General features: G+C 34.7%; 1 protein-coding gene and 1 pseudogene across 1 annotated transcript in view; one reads left to right on the top strand and one right to left on the bottom strand.

Annotated features, from left to right (window-relative positions):
* TMEM117 (transmembrane protein 117) overlaps positions 1-24,124 on the bottom strand; it is a 179,763-nt gene that overhangs the window by 141,690 nt on the left and 13,949 nt on the right. Inside the window, exon 3 of the mRNA XM_027858974.1 lies at positions 20,838-20,970. Within this exon, the coding sequence (XP_027714775.1) occupies positions 20,838-20,970 (133 nt within the window). The remainder of the gene's footprint in view (positions 1-20,837; positions 20,971-24,124) is intronic.
* LOC114040780 lies at positions 5,422-6,212 on the top strand (annotated as a pseudogene).

The following is a 24,124-nucleotide window of genomic DNA, read 5'->3' as shown; positions in this document are numbered from 1 at the left end:
TTTACTTCATTTGGAGGCAACCTGAGTGAATTCTTTCAAGACGACAACACAACACACACTTTGTACCCCAACATTTTGGTGACCTTGCACTTCATCATTTTGGCACCCAATGGGCTTGTCTTTGCCTTCAGTTTTCTCCAATTCAAGGTAAGCTCATAAGCCCATTCTCTTTACTGTTGACACTCCAGCCAGACTGGGGTCTCTGAACCATGTTGTGGTCTTTGCATACCATTTGCAGGTTCTCTTTAAGTGGGGGACACCTGTGTTTTTCCCCTCCTATGAGACACCACATGGAGGTGGGGTAGCTTAAAGGGAAAATGACTTGTTTTGGATTTAAGGCACAACAGGGCAGTTTCCTTCCACACCATGAACTCCCTACTAGGTTGTCTTTTACAAAATTGGAAGAAACTCGGTCTTCAAGACCTTAAAAGAAGATGCCTCAAATTCCTTTGGAATATTGCCTGGCCTCAATATATTCTAGAGAACCAAGAAAAGTGGCCTATTTTTGGGTCTCTTAACTATAATACTACTCTGCAACTTAATCTTCTCTGCTATCACAAAGGGAAATTGACTGAAGTTCCCTATGTCCAGGCCTTCATAGTCCTTTGTAAGACCCCAGCCTGTGGCAACAAAGCAAAATGCTTTTAGCAAAATTCAAACCAGAGAAAAAGCAGGAAAAAGAGCCAGACCTCCTAGATGATCCTCTACTTTCCCCTCCTCTGGCCAGGAGGCTCCACCTTCCACCCCTGTAAGCAATCCTTCTCAGGAAGCTCATAGCCTCCTACAGGACCTTCCTCAGTATTCTTCATCCCCAATCCTCCATCACCAAAAATCCTATAGCCAAAGCCTCCAAGAAAAATATGAATTGGTCTCAGGCCACGAAGACCTTAAAAAGGATTTTGAAAATCAAGCAAGAGAAGTAGAGGAAAAACTGGGAAAAGAAATGAGAGTGATGTAAGAAAATCATGAAAAATGAGTCAACAGTTTGCTAAAGGAGACCCCAAAAAAATTGAAGAAAATAACACCTTAAAAAATAGACTAGAATAAATGGTAAAAGAGGTCCAAAAAGCCAATGAGGAGAAGAACTCCTTAAAAAGTACAATTCGCCAAATGGAAAAGGAGGTACAAAAGCTCACCAAAGAAAATAATTCCTTAAAAATTAGAATGGAGCAAATGGAAGGTAATGACTCTATGAGAAATCAAGAAATTATAAAACAAAACCAAAAGAATTAAAAAATAGAAGACAATGTGAAATACCTCATTGGTAAAACAACTAACCTGGAAAATAGATCCAGGAGAGAAAATTTAGAAGTTATTGGACTACCTGAAAGTCATGATCAAAAAAAAAACCTAGACATCATCTTTCAAGAAATTAGCAAGGAAAACTGCCCTGAGATTCTAGAACTAGAGGGTAAAATAGAAATTGAAAGAATCCACCACTCACCTCCTAAAAGAGATCCCAAAATGAAAACTGCCAGAAATATTTTAGCCAAATTCCAGAGTTCCCAGGTCAAGGAGAAAATATTGCAAGCAGCCAGAACGAAACAATTTAAGTAATGTGGAGTCACAGTCAGGATAGCTCAAGATTTAGCAGCTTCTACATTAAAGGATCAGAGAGCTTGGAATACACTATTACAGAGGTCAAAGGAGCTAGGATTAAAACCAAGAGTCACCTACCCAACAAAACTGAGTATAATCCTTGAGGGGGAAAAATGATATTCAACGAGGTAGAGGAATTTAATGCATTCTTGAGAAAAGATAAGAGCTAAATTGAAAACTGAACTTTCAAATACAAGACTCAAGAGAAGCATGAAAAGGCAAACAAGAAAGAGAAATCATAAGGGACTTATTAAAGTTAAACTGTTTATATTCCTATATGGAAAGATGATATTTGTAACTCATAAGACCATTGTCATTATTAAGATAGATGGAGTATATATAGACAGAGTGCACAGGTGTGAGTTGAATATGAAGGGATGATATCTAAAAAATAAAATTAAGAGTGAAAGAGGGATGTACTAGTAGAAAGAGAAAGGGAGAGGTAGAATGGGGTAACTTATCTCACATAAAAGAGGCAAGAAAAAGCTTTTACAGTAGAGGGGAAGAGGGAAAAGGTGAGAGAGAATGAGAGAACCTTACTGTCATCAGAATTGGGAATAAAATACACAGTCAATTGTGTATAGAAATCTATCTTACCCAACAGGAAAGTAGGGGGGAAGGGAAAAAGAGAAAGGGGATGACAGATGGGAGGGCAAATTGGGGGAGGGGGCAATCAGAAACAAACACTTTTGAGGTGGGACAGGGTGAAAGGAAAGAATAGAATAAATGGGAGGTGGGACAGGATAGAGGTAAACAGTCTTTTACAATATGACTATTATGCAAGTGTTTTACACTACATATATAATCAATATTGAATTGCTTGCCTTCTCAATTAGGAGGGGTTGAGGAGGTAGGAAGGGAGAGAATTTGGAACTCAAAGTTTAAAAATGAATGTTAAAAATTGTTTTTTACATGTAACTGGGGGAAAAAAATACCAAACACCATTAAAAAAAACTACATTAAACTTAAAGTTACCATAGTTAATAAATCATTGCCATAGTATATAACCACCAAATGGCAGAACACCTAAATACTTAAAGGAAAGTTTAATAGAATTACAAGGAGAAATAGACTACAAAATTATAATAGTAGGAGATAGCAATATCCCTTTCAGACTTAAGATAGCTACAATAAAGAGATGAGCAAGTACAAAGTTAAAAATCTGAATTTCTATTTTACTTTATGAAAGTTAGATCTATGAGACCTTGGTTGATTACTAAAAGTGAATACAAAGAAGTAGAAATATATCTCAACTGTAAATGGCACTTTTAGAAAAAGTGACCATATATTAGGGCATTAAAAACCTAACAAACAAATACAGAAAAACAGAAACACTAAGCCCCTTCTTTGTTGACCATAATATTATAAAATCATATTCAATAAGAGCCCTTGAAAAGAATATGTAAAATTAACTGGAGACTAAATAATTTAGTCCCAAAGAACTGGAAGGTCAAATAACAATTCCTAAGTTGTTTCACCAAAGGAAATGACAAGTTAACAAAATAGCTTTTGGGATACAGCCAAAGTGATCCTATAAGTAAAAATGCACATCTCTAAATGTGTTCATCAGCAAAAGAAAGAAATCAGATCAATAAATACGGCATGCATTTAAAAAAAAAACTCATAAAGTAAGAAATCAAAAAGCCCAAATTGGAAATAGAAATTCTGAAATTCAAATAAGAGACTAACAAAAGTGAAAGAAAAAAATCAAATGATAAATAAAACTGGGATTATTTTTAAAAAACAAATAGGTAAATAATCTGGTTTTTAAAAGAGAGGAAAACCAAATAACATCAAAAAATGAAAGGGCAGAATTCAGAAGGACTCAAAATAAAGTACAAGAAATTTATTTTGCCCAATTACATACAAATAAAAGTTCATAAATTAGATAAAATGCATAAATATTTACAAAAAAAAATAAACACCAAAATTAACAAAGCAAGAAAAAAGAAATTGCAAATAACTCACCCTTAGGAAAATGAATTGAATAAGACACAGATGAACTCCTCAAGGGGAAAAACAAAACAAGTTTTATAAGTAAATTCTATCAAACTTTTAAAGAAAATTAAATCCAACCTTATATAAACCATTTGGAAAAATTGAGGGAAAAAAAAGTATCCTAACAAATTTTTTCTTTGATACAAATATGGCCTTGATGTCTAAATGAGGGAGGGACAATGCAGAGAAAGAAAACTAAACATCAATATAGTAATGAATATAAATGCAAAAATTATAAACATAACATTATCAAAGGTTATAATAACATTAAAAATATTATAAACAATGAGATGAGGTTGAATTGAAACTGGGAATACAGACTTGATTCAACACAAGAAAAACTGTAAATATAAAAGAACATTTTAAAAACTATACTATTACATCAATAGGTACTGACAAAGTTTATAACAAAATTCAGGAACCACTTCTATTTAAAATACTGAAAAAGCATAGGAACAAATGGACCTTTCCTTGATATCTGCTGCTAGGTGGTACAGTGAACAGAGTGCTGGACCTGGAGTCAGAAAAGTCTGAGTTCATATCCAGACTCACACATTAAGACCCTGGCCAAGTCACTTGATCTCTGTGAAGTATCCTAATCTCTCTACTGACATCTAATCTTGGATCTCCAACTGCCTTTCAGACATCTCCACTGGATGTCCAGTAAACACTGTAAACTCAATATGTCCAAAGTAGAACTCACTATCTTTCTCCCTAAGCCCCACCAACCATCTTCGCTATTTCTATAGAGGGTAATACCATCCTACCAGTCCCTTAGTATCACAACCTGGGAGTCATCCTTGATTCCTCACTATTTCTCACACACTGCCCCGCCCCCATCCAATCTGCTGCCAAAGCCTATCAATTTCACCTTTGCAACATCTCTCAAATATGCCCTCTGCTCTTCTCTGACATTGCTGCTACCCTAGTATAGGCCCTTATCACCTCACACCTTGATTATCGCAATAGCCTGCTGGTGGGTCATCTGCCTCAATTCTCTCCATCTTCCATTCATTCAGCCACAAAGTGCAGGTCCAATCACATCACACCCCCTACTCAGTAAATTCCAGTAGCTTTCTATTGCCTCCAGGAACACACATAAAATATTCTTTTTGGCATTCATTTGGCATGATCTAGCTCCCCTCCACCTTTCCAGTCTTCTTACATCTTACTCCTTGACATGTACTCTTCAATTAAGCAACACTGGCCCACTGGCAGTTCTATGAACAAGACACTCCATCTGTCAGCTCTAGGCTTTCCCTCTGGTTGTCCTCTATTCCTGAAATGCTCTCTTTCCTCTGCTCCCTCTACTGACTTCTCTGACTTCCTTTAAATCCCAACTAAAATACCACCTTCTTCAGGAAGTCTTCCCCAACTCATCTTAATTCCAGTGACTTCGCTGTTAATTGTTTCCTGTGTATCCTATACATCTTGTTTTGTATATATCTGTTTGCATGTTTACTCCCCCATTAGATTGTAAGCTCCTAGAAGGTATGAACTGTCTTTTGTCTCCTTTTTCTATTCCTAGCCCTTAGGACTGGCAAATAACAGGCACTTAATAAATGTTTATTGATTGATTGAGAAGGAAGAGAGAGGGAAATTAGAAGAAGGATAGTTTAAATCCTAATTAAGTTAAGGATAAGTGTACATATTAGTCCTAAGCAAGCATACTCTAAGGATATACAAAGATATTTATAGCAGATATTTTTGTGGAGGCAAAGAATTGGAACAAGGGGGAATCTAGCAATTGGCAAATGATTGAACACATTATGATATACAGATGTGATGGAATACTATTCCTTCCACTGGTTCTCCTCTCCAATGATGCCCACTGTGTACAAAGTGCAGCCAGATCTCATCCTTACCTTCAAAGCCATCAACAGAGATTCATATCAGCTTACTGCAAACTTTCAGAGTTTCTATGGCTTGAGGACTGATCACTGCCTTCTCAATATGAGGTATGCCACTTTACCAGCTCTCAACCCCAGGTCCATAACCACAGATAACCATACCCCCTGCCTCTTTGTCTGCCATAGTTTGTGAAGCTCTTTTTTATCCTGCAGAAAGGGAGCTAATGAAGGCACAACTGAAAAGGAAGTACAAGGTGGAGATTTTAGGGATCAGAGAGATGGATAAGTCTGCCCTGACTGTGCTATTTGCCATGGGCAACTTCACCAAAAAATATGATCCCACTACTGAGGATTTTTACCTCAAAGAAATCAAATTGGACTCTTCTCTCTCTTTGCTAGAAATCCTGAACACCACAGGAATCATGCAGTTTGCTTCCATGAGAGATTTCCACATCAAAAATGGCCAAGATTTTATCCTAGTTAACTAGCCTAGTTAACCAGCAGTCTTTCCAGGATATCAAGCCAATAAGGGACCAGATTGCCAGAGTCAAAAGACATGTAAAAGTTCCACTCATTCTAGTAGGGAATAAATTGAATCTGGAATAAGAAAGGGAAGTTTTAACTGCAGAAGGCAGAGCTTTGGCTCAGGAGTGGGGATGCCCATTCACAAAAACATCAGCAAAAAGTAAAACTATGATGGATGAACTGTTTGCAGAAATAGTCAGGCAAATGAACTATGTATTCCTGACTGAGAAACAAGATTAACGTTGCAAAACTTGCCCTCCAGTGAAAAAGCTAACCTCATTCATGACCATACAAAGCAGAGAAAACTCAGAGGAAATTTACACAGATTCTGCTTTGGACAATTTGACAGGCTGGGTTGAAGAACGGAGTCTCAGTAAACTTATCTTGATAATAGCATTTTGCTATATACCAAATTAAGTGCATAAGGTCCATGGCCTTCAAGATCCAAAGACCTTAACCAGGAATGCTTAGCATGTTTAATATAAGTAAAAATAGATTCTTTATTAATTAGTCCTTTTGTAGCTTTCTAAGTTCTTAATGGCTAATATGCAAGGGTTCATTTTAAATATTTTAATTTCTTTAATCACTTTCTGAACTTGTATTTATTAATTAAACTCAGTATTGTCTTTTCAATGCTTTTTAAAAGTTTTAATGGGGGAATAAATTGAGCCTTACACAAGTGGTTATTTCTGTTTATTACTTCTCTCCAATGCTTCAAATTTTTGTCTCCTGAAATGGTCAGTCAATATTTTAAGACTTCATGGTTCACATGTGACGGTATTGTAAGAAACTAAAGATCTCACCTTACCTGTGTGGATGTAATATGTCTTTTCTCAGTCAAGGCAGCCTGTGATAGGGTATGGTAAATAACATGCTCAGAAAGTAGAAACTGCAATTTGAAATTGACTTATATTTAGCTCAATGGATTTTCATGATTTTTTAAAATGTCATTTGCAAAACTGAGTTTTATCTAAAGCATTTTCCCTTCTGTGAAGTTTTAAATTTAGTCATAACCTACTTTTAACAATACCTTTGAAAAGAGATATTGTACTCTGGGTAAATTAATTTTGTGTTCCTGCATATCAACTTTGCCTTGGCAGGTTAGTAATTTATATCTAGTCAGTTTCTGCACATATAACTTGAATACAAATCAAATGATTGTGTATTTTATAGTTGATAGCAGTTCTTTCTGAATGATGTTTAAAGCACTGTCACTATAGCTTTTTTTTCAGTGCTCTGAATTGCAAATGTTCTCTGAACAGCCATTCACTTCCTGTTGTCTACCTGATCAACACATTTTTTCTGAATATTTGAACATTTTAACAGTAACACAGGTATTAAAACAGAAAAAAAAAATAAAGAAAATGTGATCCTTTTTCTTCCTATAAAAAAAAGGAAAAACAAAGATGTCATTTTTCACCATTACTGTTCAATACAGTGCTAGAATGTTAGCTATAGTAACAAGACAAGAATAAGAAATTGAAGGAATGGCCATAGGCAAAGAGGGGGAAAATTATCATTTTTGCCGATGATATAGTAGTTTAATTAGAGAACTCTAGGGAGTCGACTAAAAAGCTAACTGAAATGATTAACAAAGTTGCAGAATATAAAATAAGTTCACATAAATTATTAGCATTTTTATCTATGACCAAAAAAATCCAGTAGGAATAGACAGCAAAAGAATTACATTTAAAATAACTACAGACAGTAGAAAATACTTATCTACCTGACAAAATACACATAGGAACTATATAAATACAATTACAAAACATTCTTTACACAAATAAATGTATATCTAAATAACTGGAGAAATATCAATTGCTCATGGGTAGGATGAACTAATAAAATAAAAATTACAATACTACTTAAATTAACTGACTTCTTCAGTGCCATACCAACAAAACTATCAAAAGATTATTTTGTAGAGTTAGAAAAAAATAACAACAAAATTCATATGGTAGTACAAAAGATCAAGACTATCCAGGAAATTGATGGAAAATAAAAAGTGGGAAGGAAGGTAGATCTCAAACTATTCTACAAAACAGTAATTATCAAAATAATATTAGGTGCAAAATGTATGGAAGCAAATGAGCACAGCAACCTCCTATAAGATAAACTAAAATATGCCAGCTATTCAGGCAAGAACTCACTAGTTGACAAAAACTTCTGGAAAACTGGAAAACAGTCTGGCAGAGGAGAGGGGGAGAAACATAGCCTGTGTAGGAATTTGTTTTTCTTGCCTATACATGTTTATAACAGAAATTTTGTTTTCTTGCTTTTTTAATTGAGGGACTAAGACAGGGAGAGAAAGAAGGTGAATTTGAAAATAAAATTTAATTTTAAAAATGAATTGATAGATCGATAGATACCCAGGGAGGAAAGAGAAAGTCATTGCCCTTCATCATCAGAAGGCCTCAAATCATCAGTTGGTGAAATCTGAGTAAGACACAGACACAGTGGCAATTTGGGCAAACACAGCTATCCACAATAATTGGCACTCTGTGCAAAGTAGTGCTGGGTGAAAGTAGTGCTGAGAGGCGGGCAGAAGATGATGACATCCTCTCTCATAAGGAGCTTTTGGTTTGGTTCTTGAAACATGGAGTTGTTAAAAAGAAATAAATGAATGCATAAAAGAGAATGAATGAATAATTTCTTTTTTAATTACTATTGTGAACCTGAGGGAGAGATAGAAAAACTGTACCACAATAAGCAGGATCAGGTGAAGGAGGAACCTTTAGCCCCACTCTAACCCAAGGTATTCCCCAAAGTCCCTATTCCACTTATATATAAAGGGCTATTTGACCCTCAAAGTCAAATTATTATTATACATGGATAATCCCAATAGATCAATAGGGGCGCACCAGTTTTTACAAAAGGTTTGGGGGAAGGTCACTAAGGTAAGGGATATAATGAAGCATAGAGAACTGATAACATGTATGGGTGCTTACAGCAATCTCTATGATAATTATGGGTTGTTTATATTCCATTTCTCTTTTTATTAGTTATCAGGAATATTCTTTCATATGTTTTACATTTGATTTGCAAATATCTCTGACCACAGAAACATAATAGAAATAAATATGGCTACTAAGGAAAGCAAAAAATAACAAAATAAATTATCCTATCTCTGTAGGTAAGTAAAAGAGAAAAAAAACCACCTACAGGTATTTAAAACACCTATGATGTCTGTTCTTTTTTGAAGGAATTAAAACAGAGAGAACATTAAGAGATTTTCTTTCCAAAATCACAAAAGTGGATTAAAATGAAAGTGTATTTTAAAGAAACAGGACACACGACAGTAGAGGAATAGGACTATCGATAAAACCTCACAGCACTCCCTCCGCCCCCTCACACAAAACTAAATCAATCCTTTTTTTTTTTTGGAGTGACTACACTTCAGAATGTTAGTGTTCATAAAAGAACAGAGTGGTAGAAGATAAAGGAGGATGGATAATGTACCCTAACTAGGTCAGCATTAAGGAATGAAAGGAAAATAATTACTTTATTATCTCAGGAAGAAGAGGATCTTTAAGAAAATGGGTATATTGGCACAGGGAGAATTTGAAACAGGAGAAAACAAAGGAGGAAATCTCAAGACAACAGTGAGAATGTGTTCACTTAAGAGCTATACTACAGGGAGAGAAATATTGTATAATGAGAGATGGGAACATTAAATGGGTTTAATCTGTAGAGATGTAGTGTTCACAAAGTACACTACTTCTGAAAGAGTGTTGTGCATCCAGGGAAACAACTTTCCTCAGGAGCAGGAGAATCAGAGTTTTTAGGGACCACTGATATCCAGAAGAGTGGGAAGGCATGGACATGGAGAGGAGATTGCATGACACTGGGGAAAGAAAATGATCATGAAGAGGAGAGAGGATTAGACCAAGAGAATGAGACTACATAATCAGGAACAAAGGGAAATTTCTACCACAGGACAATGCTTCTGTCTTATCTTCCACCAAAATTGATATTACTATCCTCTCTCTCTATTCAACAGAAATTGATACTCCTAAAAGTGAGGGACAAAAAAAAAATTTACAAAAAGTAAATATACAAGGAAATAATGTAGAAATTTTTTTCAAAGAAGGAATGCAAAAGGAATACTTAATAAATTTTAACTTCAAACAGAACACAGACACTAAAAAGTAATGAATAATTATTATAACTACTAAGAACTATAAATCAAAGAATAAAAATTCATAATAGACATAAAGGTGAGGGAATTAAGAAAAAGAACAAAATAAAGCTATCCTTTTTCAGAGAACAGTGCAGAAAACTTAAAAAAAACAAGAAATTAAAGGAGAGGAAAAGGAAAATTTTAACTACTTAACTGATAGAGAAAAAAAGTGAGGAATGATTCAATAACTAGATGAAAGAAAAAAAGAAAAGGCAATTAATAAATCAAGTAAAATTCCAAAACTAGGGAAAAGGGTGGCAATTAGAAGGAATAGGCTAGCAGATAAGGAGAAGACTACCTACAGAAATAGGGTTGGCTTAAAGTAGATTAAGCAAAAAAAGTTTAAATTTTTAAGAAATGAAGAGATTATATACTATATTTAAATAAAAAGAAAAGAAAAAATTCTAATTTGGAAAAAAGCCATTTCAGAGACAAATGGAGGAGAATTTAATGTTCCTCTCAGATTTGGGAAAATAACAATAGAAAGTTTTTTTTATTAATTTATTTATATTTAGTGTTCAACATTCACTTCCATAAGATTATGAGTCCCAAAATTTCTACTCCTCCTTCTCCTTCCCCCTCCCCAAGATAGCATGCAATCTGACATTGGCTCTACATATACATTCATATTAAACATATTTTCATATTAGTGATGTTGTGAAGAAGAATTAGAACCAATGGGAGAAATCACATGAAAGAAGAAACAAAAAAAAAAAAAGGAGAGAGAGAGCAAATAGCATGATTCGAACTGCATTCAGATTCCATAGTTCTTTTTCTGGATGTGGATGGCACTTTCCATCATGAGTCTTTTAGAGTTGTCTGAGATCATGAAATTACTGAGAAGAGCTAAGTCTATCAAAGTAGTCATCTCCCAATGTTGCTGTTACTGTGTACAATGTTCTCCAGGATCTGCTCACTTCACTCAGCATCAGTTCATGCAAGTTTTTCCAAGTTTTTTTTATTATTATTATTAATTTATTTATTTTTAGTTTTCAACAATCACCTCCATAAGCTTTTGAGTTTTAAATATTCTCCCCCCTCTTCCCTTCCCCCTCCCCAAGATGGGTGCAATCTGATATAAGCTCTACATATATATTCATATTAAATATATTTTCACATCAGTCATGTTGTAAAGAAGAATTAGAACCAATGGAAGAAACCACAAGAATGGTGAGAATGGGAGAAACAAAACAAAAGAAAAAAAAGAGAGCAAAAAGTATGCTTCCATCTGCATTCAAACTCCATAGTTCTTTCTCTAGATGTGGATAGCATTTTCCATCATGAGACTTTTGGAGATGTTTTAGATCCATGTATTGCTAAGAAGAGCTAAGTCTATCAAAGTTAGTCATCACACAACATGGCTGTTACTGTGTACATCATTCTCCTGGTTCTGCTCACTTCACCCAGCATCAGTCAATACAAGTCTTTCCAGGTTTTTTCTGAAGTCCACTTGCTCATCATTTCTTATGGAACGATAGTATTCCATTATATACATACACCACAACTTGTCAGCCATTCCCCAATTGATAGGCATCCCCTCAATTTCTAATTCTTGACCACCACAATAAGAGCTGCTATAAATATTTTTGTACATGTGGGTCCTTTTCTTTTTTTATGCTCTCTTTGGGATACAGACCTAGAAATGGTATTGCTCGGTATGCACAGTTTTATAGTTCTTTGAGTATGGTTCCAAATTGCTCTCCAGAATGGTTGGATCAGTTCACAACTCCACCAACAATGCATTAATGTTCCAATTTTCCCACATCTCCAACATTTATCATTTTCCTGTTTTGTCATGTTAGCCAATCTGATAGGTGTGATGTTGTTTTAATTTGCATTTCTCTAATCAATAGTGATTTAGAGCATTTTTTCATGTGACTATAGTTTTAATTTCTTCATCTGAAAATTGCCTGTTCATATCTTTTGATCATTTATCAATTGGAGAATGACTTACTTGTATTCTTATAAAATTTGACTTAGTTCTCTATATATTTTAGAATTGAGGCCTTTATCAGAGACAATGGTTATAAAAATTGTTTCCCAGCTTTCTGCTTCCCTTCTAATCTTGGTTGCATTGGTTTTGTGCAAAAACTTTTCAATTTAATGTAATCAAAATTATCCATTTTGTATTTCATAATGTTCTCCATCTCTTGTTTGGTCATAAATTCTTCCCTTCTCTATAGAATCTGACAGGTAAATTATTCCTTGCTCTCCTAGTTTACTTATAGTATCAGCCTTTATATCTAATCACTTATATCTAACCCATTTTGACTTTATCTTGGTATACACTGTAAGATGTTGGTCTATGTCTACTTTCTGCCCTACTATTTTTTAGTTTTCCCAGAAGTTTTTGTTAAATAATAAGTTCTTATCCCAGAAGCTGGAGTCTTTGGATTTATCAAACAGTACATTACTGTACTCATTGACAACTGTGTCTTGTGTACCTACCCTATTCCACTGATCCACCATTCTATTTCTTAACAAGTACCAAGTAGTTTGATGATTGCTATTTTATAATACAGTTTGAAATCTGGTACAACTAAGACACCTTCCCCTGAATTTCTTTTCATTAATTTCCTTGATATTCTGGACCTTTTATTCCTCCAGATGAATTTTGTTTTTATTTTTTCTAGTCCTATAAAATAATTTTTGGTAGTTTGATTGTTATGGCAATGAATAACTAAATTAATTTAGGCAGAATTGTAATTTTACTATATTATTTCAGCCCACTCATGAGCAACTGACATTTTTCCAATTATTTAGATCAGACTTTATTTTGAGGGGCAGGATTTTCAAAATTGTCCAATCTACAAGAAAAAAAAATTGAGACAGAGAACTTGGAGCCAGTCATACTTTATTAAAAGGTCCATGGTCCCCTCTAATGAAGTGGACCTCAGATCTTCCTCACAATCTAAGATGCCTCCTCCCTCCAGGGTCTTAGGTTTTATATTGCTTTTTACCTAGACAACACAGGTGAAGTAGACCAAAAATACATAATCTTATTGAGTGATAGACCTTGCCCTTGACCCTCTAAGAGGTTCTACACAAAGCACAGAATCCCACTGGTTGACAAATGGTCTAGACAGAGACCTTAAAAGCCCTATCTTGACCTTTTAGGAGGACCTACCAAACTGATGAGCCTATCCATGGGCTGGTAGAAAGGCAGGCCACATGGCCTGCAACCAGGGTCACTCATTGTCTATGTACTCATGGTAATATCCCCATGTTGGACAACAGAGAGATGACAAGGGACAGAGGAGTAACAAAAATAGCTAGAGGACTTTGCATGTAATTGAGTCACCTCTGGCACCTTGTGTTTGGTTACCATAACAAGGAAAAACAAGAATAGAGGTCCTCTAGTTAGCTTCCTATGATTAAGCAAGTGAACTTACTGCAGTTCTGTAGTTCATAGCTTTGAGGCCTACTATCAGAATTTATAATCACCACCCCTATGGAATCATATAGAACTGATTAATACTAACTGGAATAAAATATGAGTCCAATAAATGAGAGAGAGAGAAAGAGAGAGAAAAAGAGAGGATAAACAGGGAAAAAGCAGGATGGAAGGAAATAACAGTAATCATAACTGTGAATGTGAAAAGGATGAACTTATCCATAAAACAGAAGCAGATGGCAGAGTGCATTAAAAACCAGAATCCTACAATATGTTGTTTATAAGAAACACATTTGAAGCAGAGAGACACAGAGTAAAGGTAAGGGCTAGAGCAGAATCTATTATGTTTCAGGTGAAGTGGAAAAAAAGACAGGGGTAGAAATCCCATCTCAGTCAAAGCAAAAGCAAAAATAGATCTTATTAATAGAGATAAGTGGGGAAATCACATCTTGTTAAAAGGTACCACAGACAATGAAGTAATATCAATACTAAACATACATGCACCAAATAGTACAGCATCCAAATTTCTAAAGAAGTTAAATGAGTTATGGAGTAAATAGACAATAAAACAATACCATTGGTGGACTCCAACTTTCCCCCTCAGAACTAGATAAATCTAACCACAAAATAAACAAAAGCAAAGTTGCAGAGGTTAAAAGAATTTTAGGAAAGTTACATATGATAGACCTCTGGAGAAAACTGAATGGGGATAGAAAGGAATACACCTCATTCTAAGTAGTCTATGGCACCTACACAAAAATTGACCATGTATTAGAGCATAAAAACTTCACAATCAAATGAGGAAAGGTAGGAATATTAAAGGCATCCTTTTCAGATCATAATGCAAAAAAAAATCACATTTAATAAAAGGCCACGGAAAGAAAGACTAAAAATTAACTGAAGACTAAACAATCTAATCCAAAAGAATGAGTTGGCCAAACAACAAATTATATAAACAATCAATAATTTCATCAAAGAGAATGACAACAATGAGACACATTTCCCAAAATTTATGGGATGAAGCCAAAGCAATACTCAGGGGAAATTTTATATCTTTAAATGCTTAAATCAATAAAGTAGAGAAAGAACAGATCAATGAATTGGGCACACAACTAAAAAAGTTATAAAAAGAATGAATTAAAAATCCCCAATTAAACACCACATTGGAAATCCTGAAAATCAAAGGACAGATTAAAAAAATTGAAATTAAGAGAACTATTGAAATAATAAATAAAACTAAGAGCCGCTTTTATGGAAAAAGAACAATAAAATACATAAACCATTGGGTAATTTGATTAAAGAAAACCAAATTATCAGTTTCAAAAATGAAAAGGGTGCATTCACAATCAATAACAAGGAATTAAAGCAATAATTAGAAGTTATTTTGCCCAACTGGATGCCAATAAATCCGATAGTCTAAGTAAAATAGACATATATTTACAAAAATACAAATTGTGCAGATTAAGAGAAGAGGAAATAGAATGCTTAAATAACCCTATTTAGAAAAAGAAATTGAATGAGGCATCAATGAACTTCCTAAGAAATTTCCCCAAGGCTAGATGGATTTATAAGTGAATTCTGCCAAACATTAAAGAACAATTGATTCCAACACTATATAAACTATTTAAGAAAATAAGTGGAGTTCTACCAAATTCCTTCTATGACACAAACATGATGCTGATACATAAACCAGGAAGAGCAAAAACAGAGAAAGAAAACTACAGACCAGGGGTAGGGAATTTGCAGCCTTTGGCCCTCTAGATTCTCAAGGGTGGCCCTTTGATTAAATCCAAACTTCACAGAACAAATCCCCTTAATAAAAAGATTTATTCTATAAAACTTGCACTCAGTCAAAAGGCCACACCCAAGAACCCAGAAGGCCACATGTGGCCTTGAGGCCATAGGTTCCCCACCCCTGCTATAGACCAATTTCCCTAATGAATATTAATGAAACAATTTTAAATAAAATACCAGCAAGAAGATTACAACAATATATCACCAGGATCATACCCTAGGACCAAGTGGCATTTATACCAGGAATGCAGGGATGGGTCAGTATTAGGAAAATTATCAGCATAACTGACCATATCAATAACAAAACCAACAGAAATCACATGATAATCTTGACAGATAGAGAAAAAGCTTTTGACAAAATCCAGCGCCCATTCCTATAAAAACCACTAAAAAGCATAGGGATAAATGGAGCTTTCCTTAAAATGATAAGTATTATCTACCTAAAATCATCAGCAAACATTACCTATAATGGGGAAAAGCTAGAAGCCTTCCCAATAAGATCAGGGGTGAAACAAGGATGTCCAATATCACCATTATTCAATATTGCACTAGAAATGTTAGCTTTAGTGACAAGAGAAGAAAACAAATTGAAGGAATTCGAATAGGCAATGAGGAAACAAAATTATCACTCTTTGCAAATGATATGATGGTATACTTAAAGAATTCTAGAGAATCAGCTAAAAAATTCCTTGAAATAATTATCAACTTTAGCAAAGTTGCAGGATATAAAATAAAATCACATAAATCATCAGCATTTCTACATTTTATCAACAAAACCTGTCAACGAGAGAAAGTCCATTTAAAATAATTATAGACAATACAAAATACTTGGGAGTCTACCTGCCAAGACAAACCCAGGAACTATATGAACACTATTATGAAACAACACACAAATAATGTCATATCTAAACAATTGGAAAAATATCAATTGTTCCTGGGTAGACCACTAATATTACAACAATGACAATTCTACCTAAATTAATTTACTTATTCAGTGCTATACTAATCAAACTACCAAAAATTATTTGATAGAGCCAGGAAAAATCATAACAAAAATAATATGGAAGAACAAAAGATCAAGAATATCAAGAGAATTAATGAAAAAATGCAAAGGAATGCGGTCTTGCTACACCAGATTTAAAACTATATTATAAAGCAGCAGTCATCAAAACTATCTGATACTGGCTAAGAAACAGAGTGGTGGATCAGTGGATTAGATTATGTACATACGACACAGTAGTAAATGACTATAATAATCTACTGTTTGATAAAACCAAAAAGCTCAGCTTCTAAGATAAGAACTCACCATTTGACAAAAACTGCTGGGAAAACTGGAAAATACTATGGCAGAATCGAGGTACAGAACAACATCTTATACTCTATACTAAGATAAAGTCAAAATGGGTACATGAAATAGATATAAACGGTGATACTGTAAGTAAATTAGGAAAGCAAGGAATAGTTTACCTGTCAGGTATATGAAAAAAATAAGAATTTATAACCAAACAAGATAAAAAGAACATAACAAGATATAAAATGGATAATTTTTATTATATTAAATTAAAAAGGTTTTGTACAAATAAAACCAAAGCAACTAAGATTAGAAGGAAAGCAGAAAGCTGGGAAACAATTTTTACAACAAGTCTTTATAATAAAGGTCTCATTTCTAAAATATATTGAGGGGCAGCCAGGTGGCACAGTGGACAGAGCACCGGCCCTGGGTTCAGAAGGACCTGAGTTCCAATCCGGCCTCAGACACATAACACTTATTAGCTGTGTGACCCAGGATAAGTCACTTAACCCCATTGCCTAGTCAAAACAAAATAAAACAAAACAAAAAAATATATATATTGAGAACTCATTCAAAATTATAAGAATACAAGTCATTCTCTAATTGATAAATGGTGAAAGGATATGAATAGGCGGTTTTCAGATGAAGAAATGAAAACTATAGGTATATGGGGAAAAAATGTGCTAAATCACTATTGGTTAGAGAAATGCAAATTAAAACAACTCTGAGGTACCACCTCACACCTATCAGGATTGGCTAATATGATAGGAAAGGAAAATGAAAAATGTTAGAGAAGATTGGGGCACTAATGCACTGTTGGTAGAGCTATGAACAGATATAACCATTCTAGAGAACAACCTGGAACTATGCCTAAAGGGCAATCAAACTGTGCATACCCTTGGATCTAGCTATACCACTACTAGGTCTATATCCTAAAGAGATCATAAAAAAGGGGAAAGGACCTACATGTATGAAAATATTTATATCAGCTCTTTTTGTAGTGGCAAAGGACTGGAAATTGAGGGGATGTCCACCAATTGGGGAAAGACTGAACAAGTTGCAGTATATGAATGTAATGGAAATACTATTGTGCTACAAGAAATGACAAGCAGGAAAATTTCAGAAAAACCTAGAAAGACTTACAGGAATTGATGCACAGTAAAGTAGGAAGAAGCAGAACATTGTACACAGTAACAACAACATTGTACGATGATCAACCATGACTTAGCTCTTCTCAGCAATACAATGATCCAAGACAATTCCAAAACACTCAGGATGTAAAATGCTATCCAAATCCAGAGAAAGAAATGATGGAATCCGAATGCAAATTGAAGCATATTGTTTTCACTTTTTTTCCCCACAATTTTTTCCTTTTGTTCTGTTTCTTCTTTCACAACATGACTAATATGGAAATATGTTTTACATGATTATACAAATAAAACCTATATTGAACTGCTTACTGTCTTAGGAAAGAGGGAGGGAAGAGAGGGAGAAAATTTGAAATTTAAAATCTTATTTAAAAATAGGAATGTTAAAAATTATCTTTATATCTAATTGGAAAAAAATGCTATTTATTTTTTTTATTTTTAAAAATTTATTTATTTTTAGTTTTCAACATTCACTTCCATAAGTTTTTAAGTTTTAAATTTTCTCCTCCTCCTTCCCATTCCCCCTTCAAAATGGTGTGCAATCTGATATAAACTCTACATATACATTCACATTAAATATATTTTCACATTAGTTATGTTGTAAAGAAGCATTAGAATCAATGGGAGGAACCACAAGAAAGAAGAAACAAAACAAAACAAAACAAAGAAAGAAAGAGAGAGAAAGAGCAAATAGTATGCTTCAGTCTGCATTGAGACTCCATCGTTCTTTCTCTGGATATGGACAGCATTTTACATCATAAGTCTTTTACAGTTGTCTTAGATCTTTACATTGCTGAGAAGAACGAAATCCATGAAAGTTAGTCATCACATAATATGGCTGTTACTGTGTATAATATTCTCCTGTTTCTGATCACTTCACTCAGCATCAGTTCATTTAAGTCTTTCCAGATTTTTCTGAAATCCTCCTGCTCATCATTTCTTATAGCACAGTAGGACATCCAGGTAAAGAATTGATGGACTCTAAATGCAGATCAAAGCATACTTTTTTCACTTATCTTATTCCTTTTTGTGTTTTTTTTTTCCTTTTGATCTTTTTCTTCTTTTACAACTGTGATTAACATGGAAATATATACATGATAGCACATGTAGAACCCATATTAAAATCCATACCATTTTAGGAAATGGGGAGGGAAGGGAAGGAGAAAAATTTGGAACTCAAAATCTTGTAAAAATGAATGCTAAAAATTGTCTTGACACGTAATTGAGAAAAAATAAAATACTATTTTAAAAAGTCACAAAAGCAAAAAGCAAATTAAAAATTAAATAAAGTGAATCTGCTACAACTTCATTACTAAAAAAAAAGAAAAAGAAAAAAGAAAATAAGAAATGCATGAAAGAGGACAACATCTGCTTAAAGAAATTCACAATTCTAGACTGCAGGCTTCAGTGTTATTGGTCCACTCAGGAACATGTTTGCCACATAAATTTGGTTCTCCACTCACTGCTTGACTGTTGAGCTTCAGTATTCTTCAGCTATGGAAATCCTCTTCTCTACTCAAACATAATCTTTCTAAGATCTTTCAATTAACTATCACCCTTAACTATCCAAGGGTGTTTAGAAAGCATTAGTCTTAACATGTTATCTATTCTTTTCAATCTAGAGAAATGCAAAGCTCATAAGACTGACTATAGACCAGATTATGCTGAGCTTTTCGATCAGAATGGAGTTCAAAGTGACACATTCAGTTTCACTCCTGAAGGATACAGTTGCATAATTCTCTCTACTTTTCCTTCTTAAGCCAGAGGGGACAACAGAGAACAGTAAACACATGAAAAGTTTCACATTTGCCCAACTTCAATGGTCACTGAAGGTCAACAGATATTGCTGGAACTTTTGGCCAGTTCTTTCTCCAACCAATAAGGATTCAATCAGCCGAAGCCTTCTCTCAGTTGACTGCTTTTAACTGCCACAAACTAAGCCCCTTTGTAATATCATTAATTCATCTCAGGTTCTTTTTCCCCTTGATTCTTCCTTATGTGATGCCTCTTACCTTTCTGTCATTATCATGTTCAATGGATTAAGTAACAGCCTCTTGGCTCTCAGTGACTCATCTTTCACGTAAAAGTCACACCTCCCCAAATTTCTCCTATCAAATTGACAATAATTCATAAATCATACCTCAGTCTACAAATATTTATTTGATTTCTAATTTTCTTAGTTTTACCCTATTTAGTATTAAACCACACAAATGCTATTTGTAGCACAAAAACAATCAGCATCTTAAGACTAGAAAATTATCTTGCCCACCTACCCTTAAGAACAAAGACTATTATCCTATTTTCTCAACTTTACAAGAAAGCATTTTCTAGAAACATCCTTAAAAAGTATTTTCAGTATTTGGCAAATGTCTAAGTTCTTTATTTTTAACTAACCTAAAATCTTAATGGCACTAAAGTCTATTTCTTTCAATTCCATCCTTAGAAAATAATGAGAAATACAAGAGGAAAGGATATTAGGAGGGGAAAGAGGCTCTTGTTTCATTGTACAATGAAATAAATGTGGAAAGTAAAAAAATAACTCATCTTTACTTGGTGCATCTACTGCTGTAGTGACTAGATTAGTGATCTGATAATTGTGGAAAACAACCACTAGTGTTAAGTGGCCTACTTAAAAATGACCCATTTAAAACAAAGATAATTCTATAGTGAATATAAAGGGGAAGAAAAAAGAGTGCCAGTTCTAAACATCTACAGTCAGGCAGAATACTGAGCTGCATATAAACTAGGAGACTTTCATGTAAACTCCACACTTCTAAAAACCAGTCATGACTGGGACATATTAATCAAGCTCTTTGGGTCTTAGGCTTCCAGCCATCAAATAGGACTAGAATAGTAACTACCAATTACTCCTAATCTATGTAAGAGGGGAATCTAGCTCCATAGGGAGGGAAAGTGCTAATTATGAAGAAAAGATTACCTTTATTTAAAAAGACTCACTTGAAAACTTTACTCTCAAAAACTTTGTATAATTACTTATGCAAATAAAAGAATTTCCAAAAGAACAATGATCACAGTAGTAAAAGGACAAATGACTTACCCCATGTTTCCTTCCATGAGGAGAATCATATTATATATATGGGAAAATATGAAGAGGAAGAGAATGGTGCTGAAAAACATTGTCATCCAAGAACCATGATCCTCTCGAAACATTTTCAAACGAAGCAACTGACCTAAAATATAAATATTATTTTAAAAAGTTACCTTACAAAAAAAGTATCTTGAAAATACACATACTTGCTTTGCTGGAAGATAAACTAGACCCTCACTATCTTATGAAGTCTTACAAAGACTCTTATTCATGAAACAACCTTATACTGCTATCAATCAGTTCCTTCAATTGCTTAAATAAACAAACTCATTTGGAAGGAATCTAAGACAAATTAGCTTTGGAGAACATTTCATCCCATAGATAATCACGCTATAGTGATGGTCTGACCTACAATTGGTGTCTAACATTTGGTGTCTCCATTGATAAATCCAATGTCCTTTTATCAATCTTCATGTTTCTAAACCTCCTAGCATTTGACATTCTTGATCACTTTCTCTCACTAGATACTTTCTTTTTTAGTTTTCAATCTCTCCTAGTTCTCCTAGCTATCTAACCACTCCCTCTCAGTCTCCTTTGCTGAGTTTTCAGACAGGCCATGCTCACTAATTATGAGTAACTCACAAGGCTTTATTCTGAATCTTCTCTTTTTATTTTATACTGTCTCACTTAGTGATATCATAAGCTCCCATAGATTAAATTATCATCTCTATGCATATAATTCCCACATCTATATTTCAAGCCCTAGTCAATCTCCTAAACTACATGTATCAAAAATTACCTTCTGGATATTTTGAATTGAATGTCCTATAGGTATGTCAAGCACAATTCTTTTGCTTGTCCAAAAAAGAACTCATTATATTTGTTATGTGTCAGGTACACACTAAGTGCTTAATAAATGATTAACTATTGACTGACTATTGAATTGTGTCCAGAGAAGGGCAACCAAGAGCAGTGGCAGGTGGGAAGATGGCCACCAGAGGAGCCTAGGACCCAGAGAAGCCTATATCCCCCATAAACACTCTAGCAGGGCTTTAGTAATGCATTGCTCTGAAAAGAAATAAAAAGAATCAGTTTTTGACTTTTCCATCCAATTCAGAAATTCATAGAGGGACTCCTAGAATCCTGCAAAGACCCTGGAATATGTAAGCCATGGTAGGTCCAAGGCAGAGCCTAGAAGGCAGAACCCAGACAGCCCCTGGAAGTTTGGAGCAAGAACAGGGCTCCCTGAAACCCGTAGCACTTTGGCCTAGATCATACCTTCCTCAAAGCCTGTATAGATACAGAACCCCAATCAAATAAAGTAGTCTTAAGCCATTCCAAGTAGATACAATGAGACACTAAAGGCCTGAGATCAGCTACAAGAGAAAGACCCTGGGCAAAATCCAGCCCATATAGTCTCTCAATCCTGTGTTGGAAACACAGCATGTGATTACCCCAGAGTTCAGAAACAAAGAGGAAGAACCCCAGATAGAGCCTAAAACAGGGAGAGGTTTCAGAGCCCTGTGGCAAGAAGGGGACCTAACAGGGGACAATTCAAAACTCAACAGGTTTTTCTCATGTCATGCAGTTGCCTGACCCAAATAAATGCTGATGAGATAAGCAAACCAAGAAAAACTGTGAATACCATGAGAAAACACCTCAGTTTAAGGGATGTCTGGGAGGTAAACACAAGTCCATGTAAAACTATAGAGGGGAAAAAAATGTCCTGCAGAAGTATCTAGAAGAAATTAAATAAGAGATACAGAATGGAAAATCTAAGGATGAAAGAATGGCAAGGAAAACTGATATTTTAAAAGAGACAGTAGAAAGCCTCAACCAATAACTGAAACCTTTTAAAATTTAAAGAACGGGTCAGACAATGTGACTCAGTATGACAACAAGAAATATTTTAAAGCAAATAAAAAGACTCAAAACAAAAATACACAAGGACATCCAAGGAATAAGGAGAGATAATCTAAGAATGATATGATTATCTGAAAATCACAATCATAAAAAAAGTCTAGATACCATATTTCAAGAAATTATCAATGAAAACTGTCCAGAACTCTTATAAACAGGAAGCAAAATAAAAATAGAAAGAATTCACAAAAGAAATCCCAAAATTAAAACTGCCAGGAACATTATAGATAAACACCAAAGTTTACAGGGCAATGAAAAAATATTATAAGCAAACAAAATGGTATTCAAGTACTCTGTTTTGGTTTTTAACATCTCATGCAGCCTTTAGCTTCTATATGCCCAATTCAAATTTTTAAGGAATTATTTTCTTCAGTAAGCTTTTGCATCTTTTTCCATTAGGCCAATTCTGTTTTTTAAGTAATTATATTCATTTGTGAATTTCTGCGCCTTTTTTCCATTTGGCCAGTTCTGTTTTTTAAGATGTTATTTTCTTCAGTATTTTTGTGCCTCTTTTTACCAAGCTGTTACTTGTTTTTTTTTCATAATTTTCTTCCTTTGTTTTCATTTCTTTGTCAATTTTTCCTCTACCATTCTTATTTGATTTTGAAAATTACTTTTTAGCTCTTCCAGAAATTCTTGTTGGGCATGGGTCCAATTCACATTTTTTTCTTTGAGGCTTTGCTTCTTGCTGTTTTGACTTCATTGTCTTCTGAGTTTGTGTCTTGATCTTCCCTGTCATCATAGTAACTTTTTACGGTTAGGTTCTTTTTTGTTGTTTGCTCATTTTCCTATTCTATTTGATTTGAAATTTTATTTTAATGTTGGGCTCTGTTCTCAGTGTGGGGGGGGGGCACTGTCTCAAGCTTCAGGCTTTTTCCCACTGCAGTTTTCAGAGCTAGTTCTTGGGGTTTGGACATTTACAATGCTTCTAAGATGCTCTGATCTAGAGACAGGTGTGGTCACTGCTCTTCTAGTCTTTGCTCTGGTCCTTTCTGGTCCAACTTCTGGTTGGTCCAGAAGTGCTCCTGATACCTTGGGATTGCAAGGGTTCCTGTTTCTGTTCTTGTTCCTGTTCCTCAGGGTCCCTGATCCCTTGGGACAAGAAGTAATATTACTCCTCAGGGATTCTAATCCCTCTTGACTAAAAGTGCTCCCACCTGCCCCTGAACTATATAGGCAGGTGGATATAGGCAATGGAGATGCCACACATAGTCCAATCTTGTGTCCACTGATAGCACACAGATGTCCTGTAGTCTCTTTCTGACTATTTGCCAGGGGCCCTTACTGGCTCTGGCTTGAAAGCTCCCAAAGTTACTGCTGCTTCTGTCACCACCACCCAGTCCCACCACTAGTGTTTCATCCACATGGGCTCTGGG

This window comes from Vombatus ursinus, unplaced genomic scaffold (genome assembly GCF_900497805.2).
Source record: "Vombatus ursinus unplaced genomic scaffold, bare-nosed wombat genome assembly UNPS02013950.1, whole genome shotgun sequence".
NCBI lineage: Eukaryota > Metazoa > Chordata > Mammalia > Diprotodontia > Vombatidae > Vombatus > Vombatus ursinus.
Note: the sequence above shows the minus strand (reverse complement) of the source record. Positions and strands in the feature narration are given on the sequence as shown.